This window comes from Dendrobates tinctorius, unplaced genomic scaffold (assembly GCF_039654945.1).
Source record: "Dendrobates tinctorius isolate UK_male_01 unplaced genomic scaffold, ASM3965494v1 ptg000019l, whole genome shotgun sequence".
NCBI classification, from domain to species: domain Eukaryota; kingdom Metazoa; phylum Chordata; class Amphibia; order Anura; family Dendrobatidae; genus Dendrobates; species Dendrobates tinctorius.
In genome coordinates this window covers 66162407-66181598 of record NW_027361687.1, presented here as the reverse complement: position 1 = coordinate 66181598, position 19192 = coordinate 66162407, and the positions used below count along the sequence as shown (strand labels likewise).

At 50.5% G+C, this 19192-nt stretch overlaps 1 protein-coding gene across 4 annotated transcripts in view; it reads right to left on the bottom strand.

Annotated features, from left to right (window-relative positions):
- METTL25B (methyltransferase like 25B) overlaps positions 1-19192 on the bottom strand; it is an 81111-nt gene that overhangs the window by 25108 nt on the left and 36811 nt on the right. For all 4 annotated transcript variants that reach the window (XM_073567159.1, XM_073567161.1, XM_073567158.1 and 1 more), the window contains exons 3-8: positions 14287-14408; positions 12813-13026; positions 12642-12704; positions 12018-12161; positions 9204-9862; positions 8931-9115 (exon numbers count right to left, since the gene is read on the bottom strand). In XM_073567159.1, coding sequence (XP_073423260.1) covers positions 8931-9115; positions 9204-9862; positions 12018-12161; positions 12642-12704; positions 12813-13026; positions 14287-14408 — 1387 coding nt within the window. The remainder of the gene's footprint in view (positions 1-8930; positions 9116-9203; positions 9863-12017; positions 12162-12641; positions 12705-12812; positions 13027-14286; positions 14409-19192) is intronic.

Here is a 19192-nt window from a genome sequence, read left to right as displayed (position 1 = left end):
CGGATCCGGCAAATGTTTTGTAAAACCTGAAGTGCCGGATCCGGTTTTCTGCCGGATCCGTCTTGTTCTTGACAGACAAAACCGGATCCGTCTCATCCGGTTCATCCGTTTTTCTATCCGTTTTTCTATCCGTTTTTCGACGGATTACGCCGGATCCGGTTTTTAAAATTGACCCTTGTGGCCTTCCGAACGGGATTGGCTACTGGAAAACTAGATATAGCATGTTCCTACAGCCCTTCTTTGACAGGTTGTAGAGAAGAAAGTGCAGGTTGGAGAGAAGAGCAAGTTACTGGCGAAGATGGATGTTGTCATTGGAAATATTACCACTAGAAGTTCTGTGACGGTTTCAGGGACAATTTTCCACTATACTTTATGTCACCTTAAGGCAGAGTACACTGGGATGACAGAGTGTGAAAGATTTGTGCCCTAAACTTGTGTACCTTCTGGACCAACAGTATATACCTTTGCCAACCAAAGTTGGCTATCTTGTCATGGTCTTACTATTTTTACCTTTAGGCCACAGGTGTGTACCTGGTTGTGTTTTATGCAAAGTATTTCACCTTTTAACAAAAGTTGTGTACATTGGTAGGAAATCACCAACAATAAACACAACTTTTTAGGTGAAATACTTTGCTTGAAACACAACCAGGAACACAACTGTGGCAAAAAGCTAAAATTTACCCACAGTTATATACCTGGTTTTGAATACCTTTTTACCTTTGAAATACCCTGTATTTAACCTTTTTTTAAAACATAGCTCGCCGCAGAAAGAAATGACAGACAACCATTGTGAAACGATAATTTAACTTTTATTTAAATTTTTTTTTTTGTAAAATGTTTTTAAAGTGCAAAAAACTTTTTTAATAAAGGTTTTAAACCCAATGGGCATTTTTATTACAAAAAACACACATTACAAATCTGTGTACTGTGGGGTGGAAATACTGCTGGAGGGGCTGCGGGACACTTCGACACTGGGTGTGTGGAGAGAGGACTGGGATCGTGGTGGGGAAGGAACAGTTAGAGGTGAAGGTGTGGAAAAAGCTACAGAATGGGTGGACACGTGGGAGGCAGAAGAGGTGGTGGGCGGTGGAGTGGAGGGTTGGGCAGGGACTGTAGGAGCAGATGATGTTGATGGAAAGTTGTATGGGGAAGGAGTTTGGTACGGGGAAGGAGTTTGGTACGGGGAAGGAGTTTGGTACGGGGCAGGTTGCTGGAAGTGGGGAGATGTCTGGTACTGGGGAGGTGGGGAGGTTGCTGGTACTGGTGAGGTTGCTGGTATGTAATAGGAGGGGGAGGATGGAAAGTGGCTGGAGGGGGTGCAGATGTAATAGGAGGGGGAGGATGGAAAGTGGCTGGAGGGGGTGCAGATGTAATAGGAGGGGGAGGATGGAAAGTGGCTGGAGGGGGTGCAGGTGGAGGAACTACAGTGGTGGGAGGTGGAGGTTGGGAGGTAACCTGCTGTAGAGCACCGTGGCACGAATGCATTACATGCATCTGCTGGGTAGGAGATAGTGTTGCCATGCGCTCCACAACAGACCTGAAAAAGGTGTGGTTTGGCGAAGATCTTGCTTCTGAATGCATGGTTTGCAGAAGTGTCTTCACCTCCAGAATGCTGGAGTTGATCTGCTGAAAGCCTGCGGAGATTTGCTCTGACAAGACTTTGAGACAGTTCTGGAAAGATGCATTCAGATGCAAGAACTCTTGCGCATAACTCTTTTCCTGACCCCTCTGCCGCTGCCGCCCAGTAACCGCAGGTGTACTAGAGGTGGCAGGGGCAGAAGGGTGGGGTAAAGGGAAAGCGATCTCCTCACCAGCAGCTTCATGTAATGTAGGCGGCCACGATGCTCCTGTGCTGGTGGATGGGACAGATGGGTCGAATGTGTGGGAAGGCTGGGAAGGTGCAGATGTACCGGGGCGGTCGAAGTGTCCCTCGGTGCCGGTCTCCTCAGGGATCGCCTCAGAAGGGTCCAATCGTGCAGGCTCCCGAGTGCTGCTCACCGTGCTGTGTAATAAAGAGAAAAAAAAACAATTAAAATACTGACATGGTATGGCCCTGGCTGAAAAAAAAAAGTTACATCTAACATTTTTTTCACATGTGGTGTGTAATATTTACCTTCTGGTGAGCATTGTTTCCCGGAGGAACGACAGGGCTTGTGCGTACTTGTACTTGCTCCTGCGTCCTCCAGATCCACTCGGGGCCCGCATCTCTTTATTGAACTCCTTCTTGAAACGATCCCTCACAGACCGCCACCGATTCACAATTCTGTTCCCTGAAACGAGAAAGGAGTGGTTAGTATACAACATCAGTGTTTCACAAACTCCAGTCCTCATGGTCCCCAGGGGTCATGTTTTCAGGATTTCCATAGTAAATAGAAATCCTGAACACATGATCCGTGGGGACCACGAGGACTGGAGTTCGGGAAACACTGGTTTACATCAAGCAACCGGTACTGTATATACTTACGCTCTTTAATCTGGGCCCGAGCTTCGAGGTCCTCCCAGCGGCCCACAAGGAGAGAACAGATTTCCTCCCAGAGTCGTCGGGTAACGATCAGGTCAGCGTGGCGGCGGTCAGCCATATTCCAGAGCGGCTCCCTTTCTCTGACGAGATCGATGAGGCGGTCCACATCAATCCCTCCATCCTCACCGTCAGAGTCGGGAGCACGCTGTGAAGGCTGTTAAAGAAAAAGAAAAAAATAACATAATTAGCCTCCTCAAAAGAAATGAAATAAAAAGTGCAAAAAAACAAAGCAAAAATATTTATACTTACACGCTGGTGACCGCCGCGTTGCTGTCGCCGACGACCCTGGGAGGCACTGCGAGGACCTCTTGGCCGAGCACCAGATTGGGAAGACTAGAGAAGAAAACAAAAAATGTTATGTCTTTGGATGTAGGCATTTGTTTGCTGTGTGTGGTCTGCAGAACATTGTTTTCTATGTGTTGTGTGTAGTGTGATGTTGTGTTTCTGCGTTTGATGCAAAAAACTTACCAATTGTGAGCCCACTCCAGGTGTCTGTCCACCCCTTCCTTCTTCTTCTGGGAGCTCCTCTTCATCTTGTGATTCCTGTTTTGAAATAAAAGTCAATGAATAGACATATACTACAGAGATGATGGATTTTGGAAATAAAAACTTACCGTCAAACGCTGACGATGCGAGGGAGGGCTCCCAGAAGAAGATGTGCTGTCCTGTTGATGGCCAGACTCCATGGCTGTGGGTATTGCTGCTGCTGTTGCTGCTGCCAGTGATGCCATTTCTGCTGCTGCTGCTGCATCTCTTGGGCGGCTGTTGAATAAAGAGAAACAAAGGGCCAATGAATATCTTGATATTCCATGGCCCTAGTTTGGAGGAATGGGGGATTTGATAATTACCGTCTCTCATCTGCTGCTGGACTCCCCTCCTCAGCATGTTCCATTTGCTGTTCCATTTGCTGCTCCATTTGGGGTGGTGGTGGTGCTGATGGTGCTGCAGTGGTCTCCTGCCTTCTCCTGCTGCGCTTGGTTGCTTTCTTGGGTGGCATGTTGGGTGTGGCTGAGGGTCCCATTGTCTTGCTTTTATATATCTCCTGTGGGCAGAGCTACTGAGCATGCTCAGACCAAAAAACTGGATCCGGCCGCCGGATCCGGCGCATTGCGGCGCTCATAGGCTTTCATTGTGTGAAAAAGCCGGACGCGCCGGATCCGGCGTGTCCGGCTTTTTCGCCGGAGACAAAAAACGTTACAGTAGACGTTTTTTCCAGACGCGGGATCGCGACACATTGCCGGATCCGGCGAAAACCGGATGAAACGCATGGCCATCCGGCGCGATCCGGCGCAAATGCAAGTCAATGGGGGGGAAACCGGATCCGGCATTGCATTTCGCCGGATCCGGTTTCTGTCAAAAGCGCCGGATCGCGCCTGACGGCGAAAACCTGATGTGTGAAAGAGGCCTAAGGGGTTAAGTAATTATTTGTTTGAATATCACATTACTTTCTGAGGCCAACAAAACTTTTGTCTTGCCAAAATCTGACCATTCTGTGTCCATTAAATGATCAATATTTCTGCATTGATGCCAATTTATTTTCTTAACTGAAACCACATTTCGGAAGGTTTCAGCTTTCAAAAGAATAATTTATGCAACCAATGGATGAATTTAACATCAGGTTATAAGCTTTTATTTACATAACATGGATAAGCGACATAACTTCTGTCAGGGAGTGTATATGTGTACAGATATTTATTTTTTGTTTTATTATAGTGGTTTGAAAAAAACACTATATTGTAATCCGAACGCTGCTAACTTCTTCTTCTTATTATTCAGTTGATTTCCGCAATTAATGCGGCCCGAACCGCTACACACAAAGACTCGGTTGAGGTGTCGTTTCGAAGCCAGCGTACATGAGTGGTGTGCTAAGTATTTTTCGTGTCAATAGGATTTGTAGTTTTTGCGCAATTTGCATTTGAAAAAACATTTTCCCGTCATTGGAATGCACTGTCTCAATGCTTTTCAATGGGAAAATGTTGCCACAGTCAAAACATGCCCTGAGGCGATTGAGATGGCAGTTAAGCTCATTGATATGCGCAGGCACACCCAGTTACTATGCCAACGCCTACGAACCTCTCCAGGACACAGTTTCTAGCAGATAATATCAGCTCTTAAAGTGAAACCCACAGCACAAATGCAAATCTAGCTTCATCACATGACGCATGCCCCTGAGAGAGAATGTGCGCCAAAGTGGATTTAGAAGCCCAGTGGTCAAAACTAGCTCTTAAAGGGCCGAAGCGCCAAAGTGATTCTTAAAGGGCCGGCGTGCCAAAGTGATTCTTGAAGGGTCGGCGCACCGAAATGAGTCTTAAAGGGCCGGCGCGCCAAATCGAAAGCTGAGTGAACCCAGGCTCCAAATCGAAGGCTGAGCCACCCCGGCCTACAAATCGGAGGCTGATCGACCCTGGCCTACAAATCAGACCCAGAGTGGCCCCGATCACCAAATCGGTCCCAGAGTGGCCCCGCCCACCAAATTGGATCCTGAGGGGCCCCGCCCACCAAATCGGATCCTGAGGGGCCCCGCCCACCAAATTGAACTCTGAGTTCCCCGCCCACCAAATCGGACCCTGAGGGGCCCCGCCCACCAAATCGGACCCTGAGGAGCCCCGCCCACCAAATCGGACCCTGAGGGGCCCCGCTCACCAAATTGGACCCTGAGGGGCCCCGCCCACCAAATCAGACCCTGAGGGGCTCAGCTCACCAAATCGGACTGAGGGGCCCCGCTCACAAAATCAAATTTGGCGCACATTCTCTCTCAGGGGAATGCGTCATGTGATGAAGCTAGATTTGCATTTGTGCTGTGGGTTTCGCTTTAAGAGCTGATATTATGTGGCAGAAGCTCTGTCCTGGGGGCGTCATGTGATGTTCGTAGGCGTTGGCATAGTAACTGGGTGTGCCTGCGCATATCAATGAGCTTTACTGCCATTTCAATCGCCTCAGGGCACGTTTTAAGTTAAGTTAAGTACAAAATCTGACCCTGAGGGGCCCCTGCCACAAAATCGGACCCTGAGGGGCCCCACCCACCAAATCGGACCCAGAGTGGCCCCGCCCACCAAATTGGACCCAGAGGGGCACCGCCCACAATATCAGACCTTAAGGGACCCCACCCACAAATTTGGACCCTGAGGGGCCCCGCTCACCAAATCAGACCTTAAGGGACCCCACCCACAAATTTGGACCCTGAGGGGCCCCGCTCACCAAATCAGACTCTGAGGGGCCCCGCCCACCAAATCGGACCCTGAGGGGACCCGCTCCAAATCTGACCCAGAGGGGCCCCGCCCACCAAATCGGACCCAGAGTGGCCCCGCCCACAAAATCGGACCCTGAGGGGCCCCGCTCACCAAATCGGACTCTGAGGGGCCCCGCCCACCTAATCGGACCCAGAGTGGCCCCGCCCACCAAATCGGACCCAGAGTGGCCCCGCCCACCAAATTGGACCCAGAGGGGCTCCGCCCACAATATCAGACCTTAAGGGACCCCACCCACAAATTTGGACCCTGAGGGGCCCCGCTCACCAAATCAGACTCTGAGGGGCTCCGCCCACCAAATCGGACCCTGAGGGGCCCCGCTCACCAAGTTTCCCATTGAAAAGCATTGAGACAGTGCATTCCAATGACGGGAAAAAAAATTTTCAAACGCGAATTGCGCAAAAACTACAAATCCGATTGACACGAAAAATACTTAGCACACCTCTCGTGGACGCTGGCTTCGAAACGACACCTCAACGGAGTCTGTGCGTGCAGCGGTTCGGGCCGCATTAATTGCGAAAATCAACTTGTCTCTAAAACGGCCGACATGCCAAAGTGATTCTTAAAGGGCCGGCGCACCAAAATGAGTCTTAAAGGGCCGGCACGCCAAATCGAAAGCTGAGTGACCCCAGGCTCCAAATGGGAGGCTGAGTCACCCCGACCTCCAAATTGGAGGCTGATCGACCCTGGCCTCCAAATCGGACCCTGAGGGGCCCCGTCCACAAAATCAGACCCTGATGTTTCTATTGTAGAAGCGATCAAGTGATTGCAGGTTCCAGTGCCCACCAAAATAGACTCAGAGTGGCCCCGCCCACCAATTCGGACCCTGAGGGGCCCCTGCCACAAAATCGGACCGAGGGGCCCCGGCCACAAAATCGGACCCTGAGGGACCCCACCCACAAAATCGGACCCTGAGGGGCCCCACCCACAAAATCGGACCCTGAGGGGCCCCTGCCACAAAATCTGACCCTGAGGGGCCCCTGCCACAAAATCGGACCCTGAGGGGCCCCACCCACCAAATCGGACCCAGAGTGGCCCCGCCCACCAAATTGGACCCAGAGGGGCACTGCCCACAAAATCAGACCTTAAGGGACCCCACCCACAAATTTGGACCCTGAGGGGCCCCGCTCACCAAATCAGACACTGAGGGGCCCCGCCCACCAAATCGCACCCTGAGGGGACCCGCTCACCAAATCTGACCCAGAGGGGCCCCGCCCACCAAATCGGACCCAGAGTGGCCCCGCCCACAAAATCGGACCCTGAGGGGCCCCGCTCACCAAATCGGACTCTGAGGGGCCCCGCCCACCTAATCGGACCCAGAGTGGCCCCGCCCACCTAATCGGACCCAGAGTGGCCCCGCCCACCAAATTGGACCCAGAGGGGCTCCGCCCACAATATCAGACCTTAAGGGACCCCACCCACAAATTTGGACCCTGAGGGGCCCCGCTCACCAAATCAGACTCTGAGGGGCTCCGCCCACCAAATCGGACCCTGAGGGGCCCCACTCACCAAATCTGACCCAGAGGGGCCCCCGCCCACCAAATCGGACCCAGAGTGGCCCCGCCCACAAAATCGGACCCTGAGGGGCCCCGCTCACCAAATCGGACTCTGAGGGGCCCCGCCCACCTAATCGGACCCAGAGTGACCCCGCCCACCAAATCGGACCCTGAGGGGCCCCTCTCACCAAATCAGAATCTGAGGGGCCTCGCCCACCAAATCGGACCCTGAGGGGCCCCGCTTACCAAATCGGACCCTGAGGGGCCCCGCCCACCAAATCGGACCCAGAGTGGCCCCACCCACCAAATCGGACCCTGGAAGGGCCCAATCACCAAATCGGGCTCTGAGGGGCCCCGCCCACCAAATCGGACCCTGAGGGGCCCCGTCCACCAAATCGGACCCTGAGGGGCCCCGCTCACCAAATCGGACCCTGAGGGGCCACGCCCACCAAATCGGACCCAGAGTGGCCCCACCCACCAAATCGGACTCAGAGGGGCCCGCCCACCAAATCGGACCCTGAGGGGTCCCGTCCACCAAATCGGACCCTGAGGGGCCCCGCCCACCAAATCGGACCCTGAGGGGCCCCGCTCACCAAATCGGACCCTGAGGGGCCTCGCCCACCAAATTGGACCCAGAGTGGCGCCGCCCACCAAATCGAACCCTGAGGGGCCCTGCTCACCAAATCGGACCCTGAGGGGCCCCGCTCACCAAATCGAACTCTGAGGGGCCCCACCCACCAAATCGGACCCTGAGTGGCCCCGCCCACTAAATCGGACCCTGAGGGGCCCCGCTCACTAAATCGGGGCCCCGCTCACCAAATCAGACTCTGAGCGGCTCCACCCACCAAATCGGACCCTGAGGAGCCCCGCTCACCGAATCGAACCCTGAGGGGCCCCGCCCACCAAATCGGACCCTGAGGGGCCCTGCCCAACAAATAAGACCCTGAGGGGCTCCGCCCACCAAATCGGACCCTGAGGGGCCCCATCCACAAAATCAGACCCTGAGGGGCCCCACAGGCCAAAGTGGCCCCTGAGAGGCACCCACATTTAATACAGATCCTGAGTTGAAAGTCTTGCAGGGGCAGCAGGCAAGTCTCTCTTAAAGGGGCAGCCCAGGCACCATTTCAAAGCACTATCTGTACTTCCTTCAGGAAATACACATCTAGTTATTATATTATTATTTTGCGATTTACATTTTGGGACAGGATGCACACTTGAACCACCAATCATCTGAATGTTTCTATTGTAGAAGCGATCAAGTGATTGCAGGTTCAAGTGCCCCTTTTGATCCAAAATGGCGCAATTCTGTAATACAGAGGTCTGTGGCATGATTACTGACGTCCCATGATGACCGGGACACATATGGGTGGCATAAGTGCCGCTGTGCAAAGAAACATCAGCAAAGGGATTGCAGGACGTTATCAACGCTCCGTTCATTTTCTATAGTGGTTATGTCCTCACTGATCATAAAGTGATGGCAGATCCTCGCAAGATGCCAAGACTTTACATAATGCTAATACCCTGCCCCTTTATAAAAACACCTTAAACATATATTGACCATTTGGAGTATTCTGGGTTCTTAAGCAGCGGCAACCTAAGGCCATGACCGGGCCGAAAATGCTGATATGAAGTTTTACTGTGATATGAGAAAGCAGCGCCACTTACCCTGCTCTTGTAGGAAGATCACCCGATCCAGCAGAATCAGGGTTTCTACTAGTGGGGCCAGCAGCAGGGCCAGACTGAAGAACGACACCACTTTCTGGTGCTGAGACAACATGGCTTCTACTAAGGTGTGACTGAGGGAGGTATCAGGATCCAAGCCAACACGTTGCAGTCCCTGCTTAGCATATCTGCAAAAGAAATGAACATGGAGTCTATCAGCCCCACTCATCTCCACATGTAGAAGTGAGCGGTGCCAGAGAAGGGCTCTTTACGTACTCTATGAAAAGAAGCTTGTGAGCATTTTTGATGGTCTGGACCCCGGCTCGTTTCATGGTGGGATCTATACCTCGGATCACAGTCTCCAGCACTGCTCTGTAACAATGAATCCGTAACATGTCGCTCTCCTCTTTAAGGCGCTCTATGTAGTCTTCGATGGCATGGCAAGCCACCTCTCTGGACTTATAAGAAAGTTTGTGGCCGGGGAGTTCAGAGACCCAGGAACTTATGGGGTAGCCATACTGCTGTAGGGTTGAGTCAGGGTGATGACATGGAGTCAGGACCCCGGGAGGACGTGGCACTTCACTGGTGGTTAATTTCATATAGCAGCAAGCAACAGAGGTGATGCCAACGATGTGGGGGCACCTGGTGAAGTGGCGCAACATGGCGACACTGAGGTCTCCGCAGGCATGGAGGCCGGTTAATATAAAGTTGTCCTTCTGAGTAAAATGGCGCTGGTCTAAAGAGCTTACACTTGGACAGGTAGATGCAACTGGGTCTTGTGTACAAGGAAATATCAGACTCGTATTGGATCTGGTCTCTTGGTGATTCATCAACTGCTGCATAAATTCTTCCCAGGAGGCTTGAGGGTCTACACAGGCCGAGACGTGAAGCGGAGGACTGGTTGACTTTATGCTGGTAATATCGTAAGCAGCGATCTTAAAGTAGAGAAAAAAACAAAGTATAAATTAAAAGAATGAGGCAATAAAGTTGCGAGTAATATTCATCTGCAGGAATAGCTACAGTTGTGACCAAAAGTATTGACACCCCTGCAAATCTGTCAGATAATACTCAGTTTCTTCCTGAAAATGATTGCAAACACAAATTCTTTGGTATTATTATATTCATTTAATTTGTCTTAAATGAAAAAACACATAAGAGAATGAAGCAAAAAGCAAAACATTGATCATTTCACACAAAACTCCAAAAATGGGCCAGACAAAAGTATTGGCACCCTCAGCCTAATACTTGGCTGCACAACCTTTAGCCAAAATAACTGCGACAAACCGCTTCCGGTAACCATCAATGAGTTTCTTACAATGCTCTGCTGGAATTTTAGACCATTCTTCTTTGGCAAACTGCTCCAGGTCCCTGATATTTAAGGGTGCCTTCTCCAAACTGCCATATTTAGATCTCTACACAGGTGTTCTATGGGATTCAGGTCTGGACTCATTGCTGGCCACCTTAGAAGTCTCCAGTGCTTTCTCTCAAACCATTTTCTAGTGCTTTTTGAAGTGTGTTTTGGGTCATTGTCCTGCTGGAAGACCCATGACCTCTGAGGGAGACCCAGCTTTCTCACACTGGGCACTACATTATGCTGCAAAATTTGTTGGTAGTCTTCTGACTTCATAATGCCATGCACACGGTCAAGCCGTCCAGTGCCAGAGGCAGCAAAGCAACCCCAAAACATCAGGGAACCTCTGCCATGTTTGACTGTAGGGACCGTGTTCTTTTCTTTGAATGCCTCTTTTTTCTCCTGTAAACTCTATGTTGATGCCTTTGCCCAAAAAGCTCTACTTTTGTCTCATCTGACCAGAGAACATTCTTCCAAATCCTTTTAGGCTTTTTCAGGTAAGTTTTGGCAAACTCCAGCCTGGCTTTTTTATGTCTCGGGGTAAGAAGTGGGGTCTTCCTGGGTCTCCTACCATACAGTCCCTTTTCATTCAGACGCCGACGGATAGTACGGGTTGACACTGTTGTACCCTCGGACTGCAGGGCAGCTTGAACTTGTTTGGATGTTAGTCGAGGTTCTTTATCCAACATCCGCACAATCTTGCGTTGAAATCTCTTGTCAATTTTTCTTTCCCGTCCACATCTAGGGAGGTTAGCCACAGTGCCATGGGCTTTAAACTTCTTGATGACACTGTGCATGGTAGACACAGGAACATTCAGGTCTTTGGAGATGGACTTGTAGCCTTGAGATTGCTCATGCTTCCTCACAATTTGGTTTCTCAAGTCCTCAGACAGTTCTTTGGTCTTCTTTCTTTTCTCCATGCTCAATGTGGTACACACAAGGACACAGGACAGAGGGTGATTCAACGTTAATCCATGTCAACTGGCTGCAAGTGTGATTTAGTTATTGCCAACACCTGTTAGGTGCCACAGGTAAGTTACATGTGCTGTTAATTACACAAATTAGAGAAGCATCACATGATTTTTCGAACAGTGCCAATACTTTTGTCCACCCTCTTTTTTGTTTGGTGTGGAATTATATCCAGTTTGGCTTTAGGACAATTCTTTTTGTGTTTTTTCATTTAAGACAAATTAAATGAAGATAATAAAAACAAAGAATTTGTGTTTGCAATCATTTTCAGGAAGAAACTGACAGAATTGCAGGGGTGTCAAAACTTTTGGCCACAACTGTATATAAAAGCCAGCAGGGGTCATAATATTATGAGGTATGGGGCTTTTTCACTTAACAATTTCTACATGTGGCCACTAGATGTCCTCGGTTTGACTCCTATAGATTTTAGTTCTATAGACAAGTTACTGGATTCAGCCACCAGATGTCACCCTAATCAATAGGGAGAAAAGGAGACTAAAATGAGTGAGAGAGACCCTGATGACATCTAGTGGTCACATGAAGGAATTAAGATGTGAAAAGCGTCATTACAGAAAATGTTTTGTACTACAATCTTATTAATTATCCAGGAATCTGTTTAGCACTTTTTTTTAGTACAAATAGTCTCTCTGGACCACTGCCCCTATTGGCCCCAATTCACTGAACTAGGTGTTATCATCCATCCTATGGGTGGATGATAAATGCTTCAGTACTGTCTAAATTAATTTCTTGTTATCTCAGAATAAAGTCACCTTTGCAGGCCTCACTCGCTCCTTCTTCAGCATGTAGATGAGATCTTGATCAAATTTGATGGCCATAGAGACGAGGTTGTGGTCGGCTTCTAGTGCTGTTACGCCAAGTCCATGACCGAAGGATAAGACCCTTGACAGGTGACCCTAGAAAGACAGTGTAGTGGTGGAAAGGTGATCAGCAAACATCAAGCAGTCATGAGTATTTTCAGCTACACCTACAACAACATTGTAAGGGTTATTCCCATTGTATAAATAGATATTGTTGGATAGAGCTTATGAAAACAAGCACTTTTGCAATTTATTGCTTATTAAAATTTACAGCCGTTCTTGAGATATCAACTCTTTATTTTGTTTACAACTCGTTGCCTAGGAAATCAACCACCGCTGCTGTCTAGGTTGTAAGCACTGCACTGAAGCTGTCCGGGATTAGGAGGGTACAGATCACTCCAGCTCCAAAACAATATTTGTAAGCTTAATAGAAAAAATGTGCTCATCTTTACAAGTACAATGCGACAATACCCATTTATGAAGGTGAGAACAACCCCTTTAAAAGGGATGAGATGTAGCCATCTAGTAGGCATCATATACGTCCGTCTGTCAGTCAGCCATCACTAATATCCTTACCTGGCCACTGCCGATGTCCACTACATGATTGCACCCAGTCACATCACTCAGCTTCTTTACAAGCTGTGGGATAATAAGAAATGACAAGCTGAGCAGACTGTGCCCCCAAAAGGCTTTATAAAATGACCTATGTGCATGTGAGCAGGGGGCTTCCACTATATTGCCTTGTACCTTCCCCAAATGTTGGATTTCATGCTGCTTCTTGGGCTTCACGTGTTTCCGAAAGAGTGGATCCAGTAAGGAGCTCTGGCAGTGGTTTGACTGGAACTCGGCCGGTCTCTTCTTGTCTGTGCTGCCCACATCAGGACGCGGCATTCGCTGGTAGGACAAGGTCTGCGCTGTGACCTTCAAAGCCAAGAGGCTGAGCGGCCATACTGACCTGTAACTGGACAGGAAACAAACTGTTACACCCGGTCCTTGTCCTGGCGCGGCGCCCAGGTCTGCCACTGTTACACCTGGTCCCCGTCCTGGCGCTGTGTTCAGGTCTGCCGCTGCCCTCCGTTATGGGCACTTACCTCGAGCCTCACATGCTGTCCTTAGGCAGCAGCCGGCCTTCTCTGGATCTCAGGCTGCTCCTCAGCATTCAGGCCTCCCTCCTGCCTCCTGGCATCCTGTGAGGAGATCTGTAGCTAAGGCTATTATGGCCAGCCCGCCTGCTCTCCTGCCTTCTTAAAGGGACGGCGTGCATTATTCAAAAAGTGCAATTAACCAATGGCAGCGCACTGGCTGCTATTTCTGGCCTCTCCTCCATAGGGAGAGCGCCGGAGCAACGAGTATCTATCATTGCTACATCCGGTTCTCATGCTAACCTGTCTGCGCTGCATCTGCAGTCTCTGTGCATTTTCTAATGCTCTCTGTCTCCACAGCATAGCAGTATCTTGTGCTTCCTGGTTATATCTGCAACCATCTGGGCGAAAGCCATCCCGTTCCGCCAACAGCTATCCGTGTCTGAGGACTGTGTGAAGGTCACTGGAACCGACTCCTTACCATCTACCCGGATCCAGGACTCGGCTCATTACAGAGTCTGCTGTAACTACTGTTATCCCTTTTGGTCCCGCTGGGACAGCTGCCACGTGTTCGGGGTCTAACTGGAGGTAGCACCTGTGTCCTCTGGGTATTCCATTCTGGCCCTGTCTGAGGGGCTTTACTATGGGTGCCCGGGGCTCACTAGTCACGCCCCCTTCGGAGCCCCCCAGACCGTGGTCCCTAGGTTCCACTTTAAAAATAAAAACGAATGTGAATTTCACCATCTCTGCCTCCGCTTCCATTCATTACACAAATAATCTGATTCTCAGTGCCGCTCAGTATAATCCTATGTATGTGCAGTGCTCAGAGAGCAGGCACTGTAATGGGGATGATGTGGCAAAGACCGTTTTCCTGTCAGGTGTCCGGCTGAAATGCCACCCTGTGATGGCGTCACGCGGGGTGCTGGGGCCCGTCAGTAGTGATGGACGACATCTGGAAGACATATAAATGCCGCTGGCATCTGGCTCCCATTGCATCAGTTTTTGTCAGGTATAGTGGGTGTATGGCGCGGGCTCAGCTCCTGAGACAGCTCCATACAGCACACTGTATGTGTCCGGCAGGTATGAGGAGCAACTGTCAGCACGATATCTGTCTGACCAGATAACTTGCATTCACCTACCTCGCATTCCTTGTGTTCCTGCTTGATAGGAGTAGATCGGCCAGCTCCGGAGAAGTCAGGTCTGACAACACTATCCTCCAAGACTCTGGCAGTGTCTCCCACAGGTTGTCAGTGAAAAATTCCTGAAAAAAAAAAAAGATTCTTAGTAGACTCATATCTGGCACGTTAGTAACCAGCGCGCTGATGCAGGAAGCTGGTAACTAACGTACACATCGGGTATCTAAGAGACGCTGATCGCTGGTCTCCCGCATGTCACATGCAGCGATGCGTGCTGGCCAGCGGGAGACCAGCGACCAAAAAAAAGTCCTGGCCTTTCCTGCAGCGATCAGCGATACCGGCAGGAGGGCCAGTCGCTGATCGCTGTCACACACAGCAATCTCACTGGTGAGATCGCTGTTGTGTCACAAAAATTGTGACTCAGCAGCAATCTCGCTAGCGAGATCGCTATGTGTGACGGGGCCTTAACAGTTAATCATTTACATGCAACACGTTCCCACTCCAGGCCAGCAGAGAGAGCTCTGAACCAGGATTGGGGGGGGAGCATTCTGAGGGCCAGGGAGGGAAATAGTGTGAGGAGGGCAACGTGTGTAGACGTGTGGAGAGAAGCTGGAGGTTGAGCTGAGGACAGAGAGCTCCCTCCTGATGATAGCGCATGATCTGGAGCCTGGTCTCCATGGTTGTATGGATACTGAAGGTCCTGCAACAGAAACCAGAGGAGTAGGAAGCTGTAAACACTCTATTCCCACCTAAGACTCGGAGGCACAACAGCGACGGGTGAGCCAAGAGAGATAGAGGGCTATTGCTGTCTGTCTTCCGAGGTAGTTCTAAGAGAAGATAAGAAGGAGGAAATTCAGTGTAACATAGTACTGGATGTACCTCAAGTCAGCGCTAGGCAGGAGACTACACAACCCATCTGATAGAGAGATCCCTGAGTTGCTTCCAGGCTAGCCTGCTCCTGTGCCATCTGTAATCAGGACCCTGGACTGCGTTTGCCAAGTAAAGGTAAAGAAATTGCAACCTGTTGTGTCCTTGCCTCCTTCCTGCAACATCCTCAGCACGGCTACATCTCTGTGCCAAACACAGCACCTTCTTCCTAACCCTTTATCTACACTACCCTGGGACTACAGCCCTGCCTGTGGAGGGCTACAACATCATTGCTGCACTACACCATCTGTCCCAGAGGATCTGTTTGCAGCGTCGGCTTAACACCTCCCTTGCCGAACACCACAGGTGGCGTCACGAATCCTTTACAAACTTTATTCCTAACTCTACCCATTTACATGGGCGCCCAGGGCCACGGATTGGGTCACGCTGCTGTGACATTTCCATCTGAGAGACCGGCCCGGTACCGAGTACCACACAGCCCTGGGAGGGCGACCCATTTTGGCGTCACGAACAGGATCATGGAGCCCGGTATCCCCGGGTCCTGTGTGCCAGAGACTGTTGTATGCTATCGACTGTATGCGAAATTGGCGCCATTGCCATTATCCCGCTGCTTGGCGCGCGCGGGCACCCAGAGAGGCCGGCCGTCGTGGGCGGAGCCTGCCGGAGAGAGCGAAGCAGTGGAGTACCGCGCGGGAAGAGGACAGCGCGCGAGAAGTGAGAAGCTAAGGCCTGCAGTTCCGGCGTCCCCTGATCCAGCCGAGGAGCGGCATCCGGTAAGCCAGCGCAACCCCGCGGCCTGGCTCACGTTAACTAGGGTGGAGAGAAAATGTCTGAGGACAACGCCAATGCAGCGGCGGGCGCTCCCGCAAACCCCTCAGCGTCGCAAGAAGTAGCGCCCACCGCAGCGGTCCCCATAATGCCGCTGTCCATGACCTACATACTGGGAGCGACCTGGCTACTGCAGTACTCGGGTGAGTCACATACCCTGAGTGAATTTAAAGAGAGACTGTGCAGTTTGTTTGAGGTGTATCCTCTGTCTGAAAGCCAGAAGGTGAATATTCTAATTGGGCAGCTAACAGATGCAGCGCAGAGGGAAGTAAAAGCCTGGCAGGACACTGACAAGGAGACTGTTAAAAAGACCCTGGCTAAGCTAAGAAGCACCTTTGACACCCGCCCTGCAGCTGAAATCAAGATGAGGTTCTTTGGATGTAAACAGAAAGCGCAGGACAGTATAAGGGACTATGCTCTTAACCTGCAGAAGGCGCTGCGAGCCGTCAAGCAAATTGACCCAGACAGTGTGAAAGAAGAAGACAAACTGTTGAAGGAGCAGTTTATTGAAGGACTCCTATCCAGCACCCACAGAGCACAGCTGCGCATCATAGCCCTACAAAACCCTGACCTAGACTTTGCTAATTTCAAGGACAGGGCTATCCGGGTGCTGCAGGAACCAACTGTCAACCGTCCAGCGCCCCCTAGGCGCTAAGCAATCACCTACCACCAGGAAGCAACATCTTTCCCTTCCATCCCTGTGGAGGTTGATGCACAGACTCTGGATAAAGATCCAACTGAAGAGCTGCGTCTTCAGGTCCAGGAGTTGACCAAAGATATGGCTGCACTTAGTAAAACCGTGCAGTCCCTGCAGGTGTCCTCCAAGAAGAAGATCCAGCTTGCTTCGAGTCCAGAGGATGTCCCGTGGCACCGGAAGAGGAGAACCCCGCCACTCCGAGGGAGGACCAATGACCGCTATGACCAGGACGGACGTCCCATCTGTCGTCGCTGCCACAAGGCAGGCGATCTGGAAAGATTCTGTCCTTTAAACGAGTAACCACTGGGGCAGAGGGTCAACCCCCAGGAGTAGGACCACAAGGCCCAAGGAACTGGCGAGCCAAGTATGTTGGGGGGAGACTAATCCTTCCAGTGGTAATTGACGGCATCCCCATGAACAATTTTCTGGACACTGGCTCCCAGGTGACAACTATGCCCTATATCCTTTACAAGCGGTATTGGGCTGACTCTGAACTTACCCATGGCCCCACTAATGAACTGACAGTAGTGGCCACCAATGGTCAGTCTTTACCTCAAGTTGGGTGTAAAGAAATTACTGTTAAAGTGGGTCGGGTAGAGCTAAAATCTCAAGGTCTAATAGTTGTGGATAATGATCGACGAGAATGTAATCCAATGATGACTCTTGGTACCAATGTGATTGAAAATTGTCTTTCTGAGGTTATTGTCTTGTTGCAACAGGTGGCTGAGACTGCTGGTTCCAGTGAACAACAAGTCCGGCAGAAGGAGATCAAGGCCCTGATGCAAAGACAACAGGTAGAACTCTCTGACGGAGAAATTGGCAGCGTCAGAGTGAGTGATGCTTTCCCCATTGCAATACCACCCAGTTGTGAAATGTTAATTTGGTGTCGGGCGGCTATAGGTCTAAGAGGAAAAGATTACCAGGCATTGGTAGAGCCAGTATACTCTGACAGCCGGCCCGCTGTCCTGACAGCCAGAGGGGTAGTTGATGTACGAAAAGGGAGAGCAATGCAGACAGCAGAGCCCTTGGTCTCATCCGAACAGGTGGAGGACAATGGCTCTGTAAAGCAGTTGGAGGAGTGGTGCCAGCAACTGCAGGTGGGGACTGACTCTACACCTTCATACCAGAAAAATGGGGTTTACAGGGTGACCCAGGAGTATGAGCGGGTATTCAGTAAACACCCCCTAGATTTTGGGAAGGCAAAAGGAGTTCAACATCATATCCCCACTGGGAATCATCCTCCCATAAAAGAAAGGTACCGGCCTATACCCCCAACACAATACCAATGTGCTAAAGGTATGTTGAGAGAGATGAAGGAAGCTGGGGTTATCAGAGACAGTTGTAGCCCATGGGCAGCTCCCATAGTTTTTGTAAAGAAAAAGGATGGTACCATGAGAATGTGTGTTGATTACAGGAAAATTAACAGCATTACACATAAAGATGCCTACCCATTACCTAGAATTGAGGAGTCATTAGCTGCACTTAAAACTGCTAACTACTTTTCCACCTTGGATCTCACTAGTGGGTATTGGCAGGTTCCCGTAGCAGAGGCAGAGAAGGAGAAAACAGCATTTACCACCCCAATGGGTCTCTGTGAGTTCAACTATATGCCATTCGGGCTCTGCACCGCCCCAGGAACATTTCAACGGCTGATGGAGTGCTGCCTGGGACACATGAACTTTGAGACAGTCCTCTTGTACCTTGATGATGTCATTGTTTTCTCCAAGACTTATGAAGACCATCTGTAACACCTGGCTGAGGTGTTTGAAGCCTTCTCCAACTTTGGCCTGAAGGTGAAGCCTTCCAAATGCCACCTCCTGAAGCCCAAGGTACAGTACCTCGGTCATGTGGTGAGTGCGGAAGGTGTGGCACCAGATCCGGACAAAGTCACAGTCATCCGTGACTGGCCGAAGCCCAGTAACCTCCATGAAGTACGCCAATTTCTTGGGTCGGTAGGCTACTACCGAAGGTTCATCAAAAGCTTCACGGAGATAGCCACCCCCATGCCAATTCTTCTGGTGGGGCAGTCCAAGAAGGCCAAACAGAAAAGTTCCACCTTTGAATGGACTGAGGAGTTGGAGGGATGAAGTTCTGGCCTACCCAGATTATGACAAACCGTTTGTATTGTATACTGATGCCAGCAACATGGGACTAGGAGCAGTACTGTCACAGGTACAGAATGGCAAGGAAAGAGTGATCTCCTATGCCAGCAGGAAGCTTCATCCCACTGAAAGGAACTCTGACAACTAAAGTTCCTTCAAGCTGGAGTTCCTTGCCATACTCTGGGCTGTGACTGAAAGATTCAAGCATTACCTAGCTTCAGCGAAGTTTACCATCTTCACGGACAACAACCCGTTGACTCACTTGGAAACTGCCAAGCTAGGTGCACTGGAGCAGCGATGGATGGCTCGGCTGTCTAACTATGAATTTACCGAATTTACAAGAATGCCAATGCTGATGCGCTGTCCAGAATGCCTAATCTGCCAGATGCAGGAG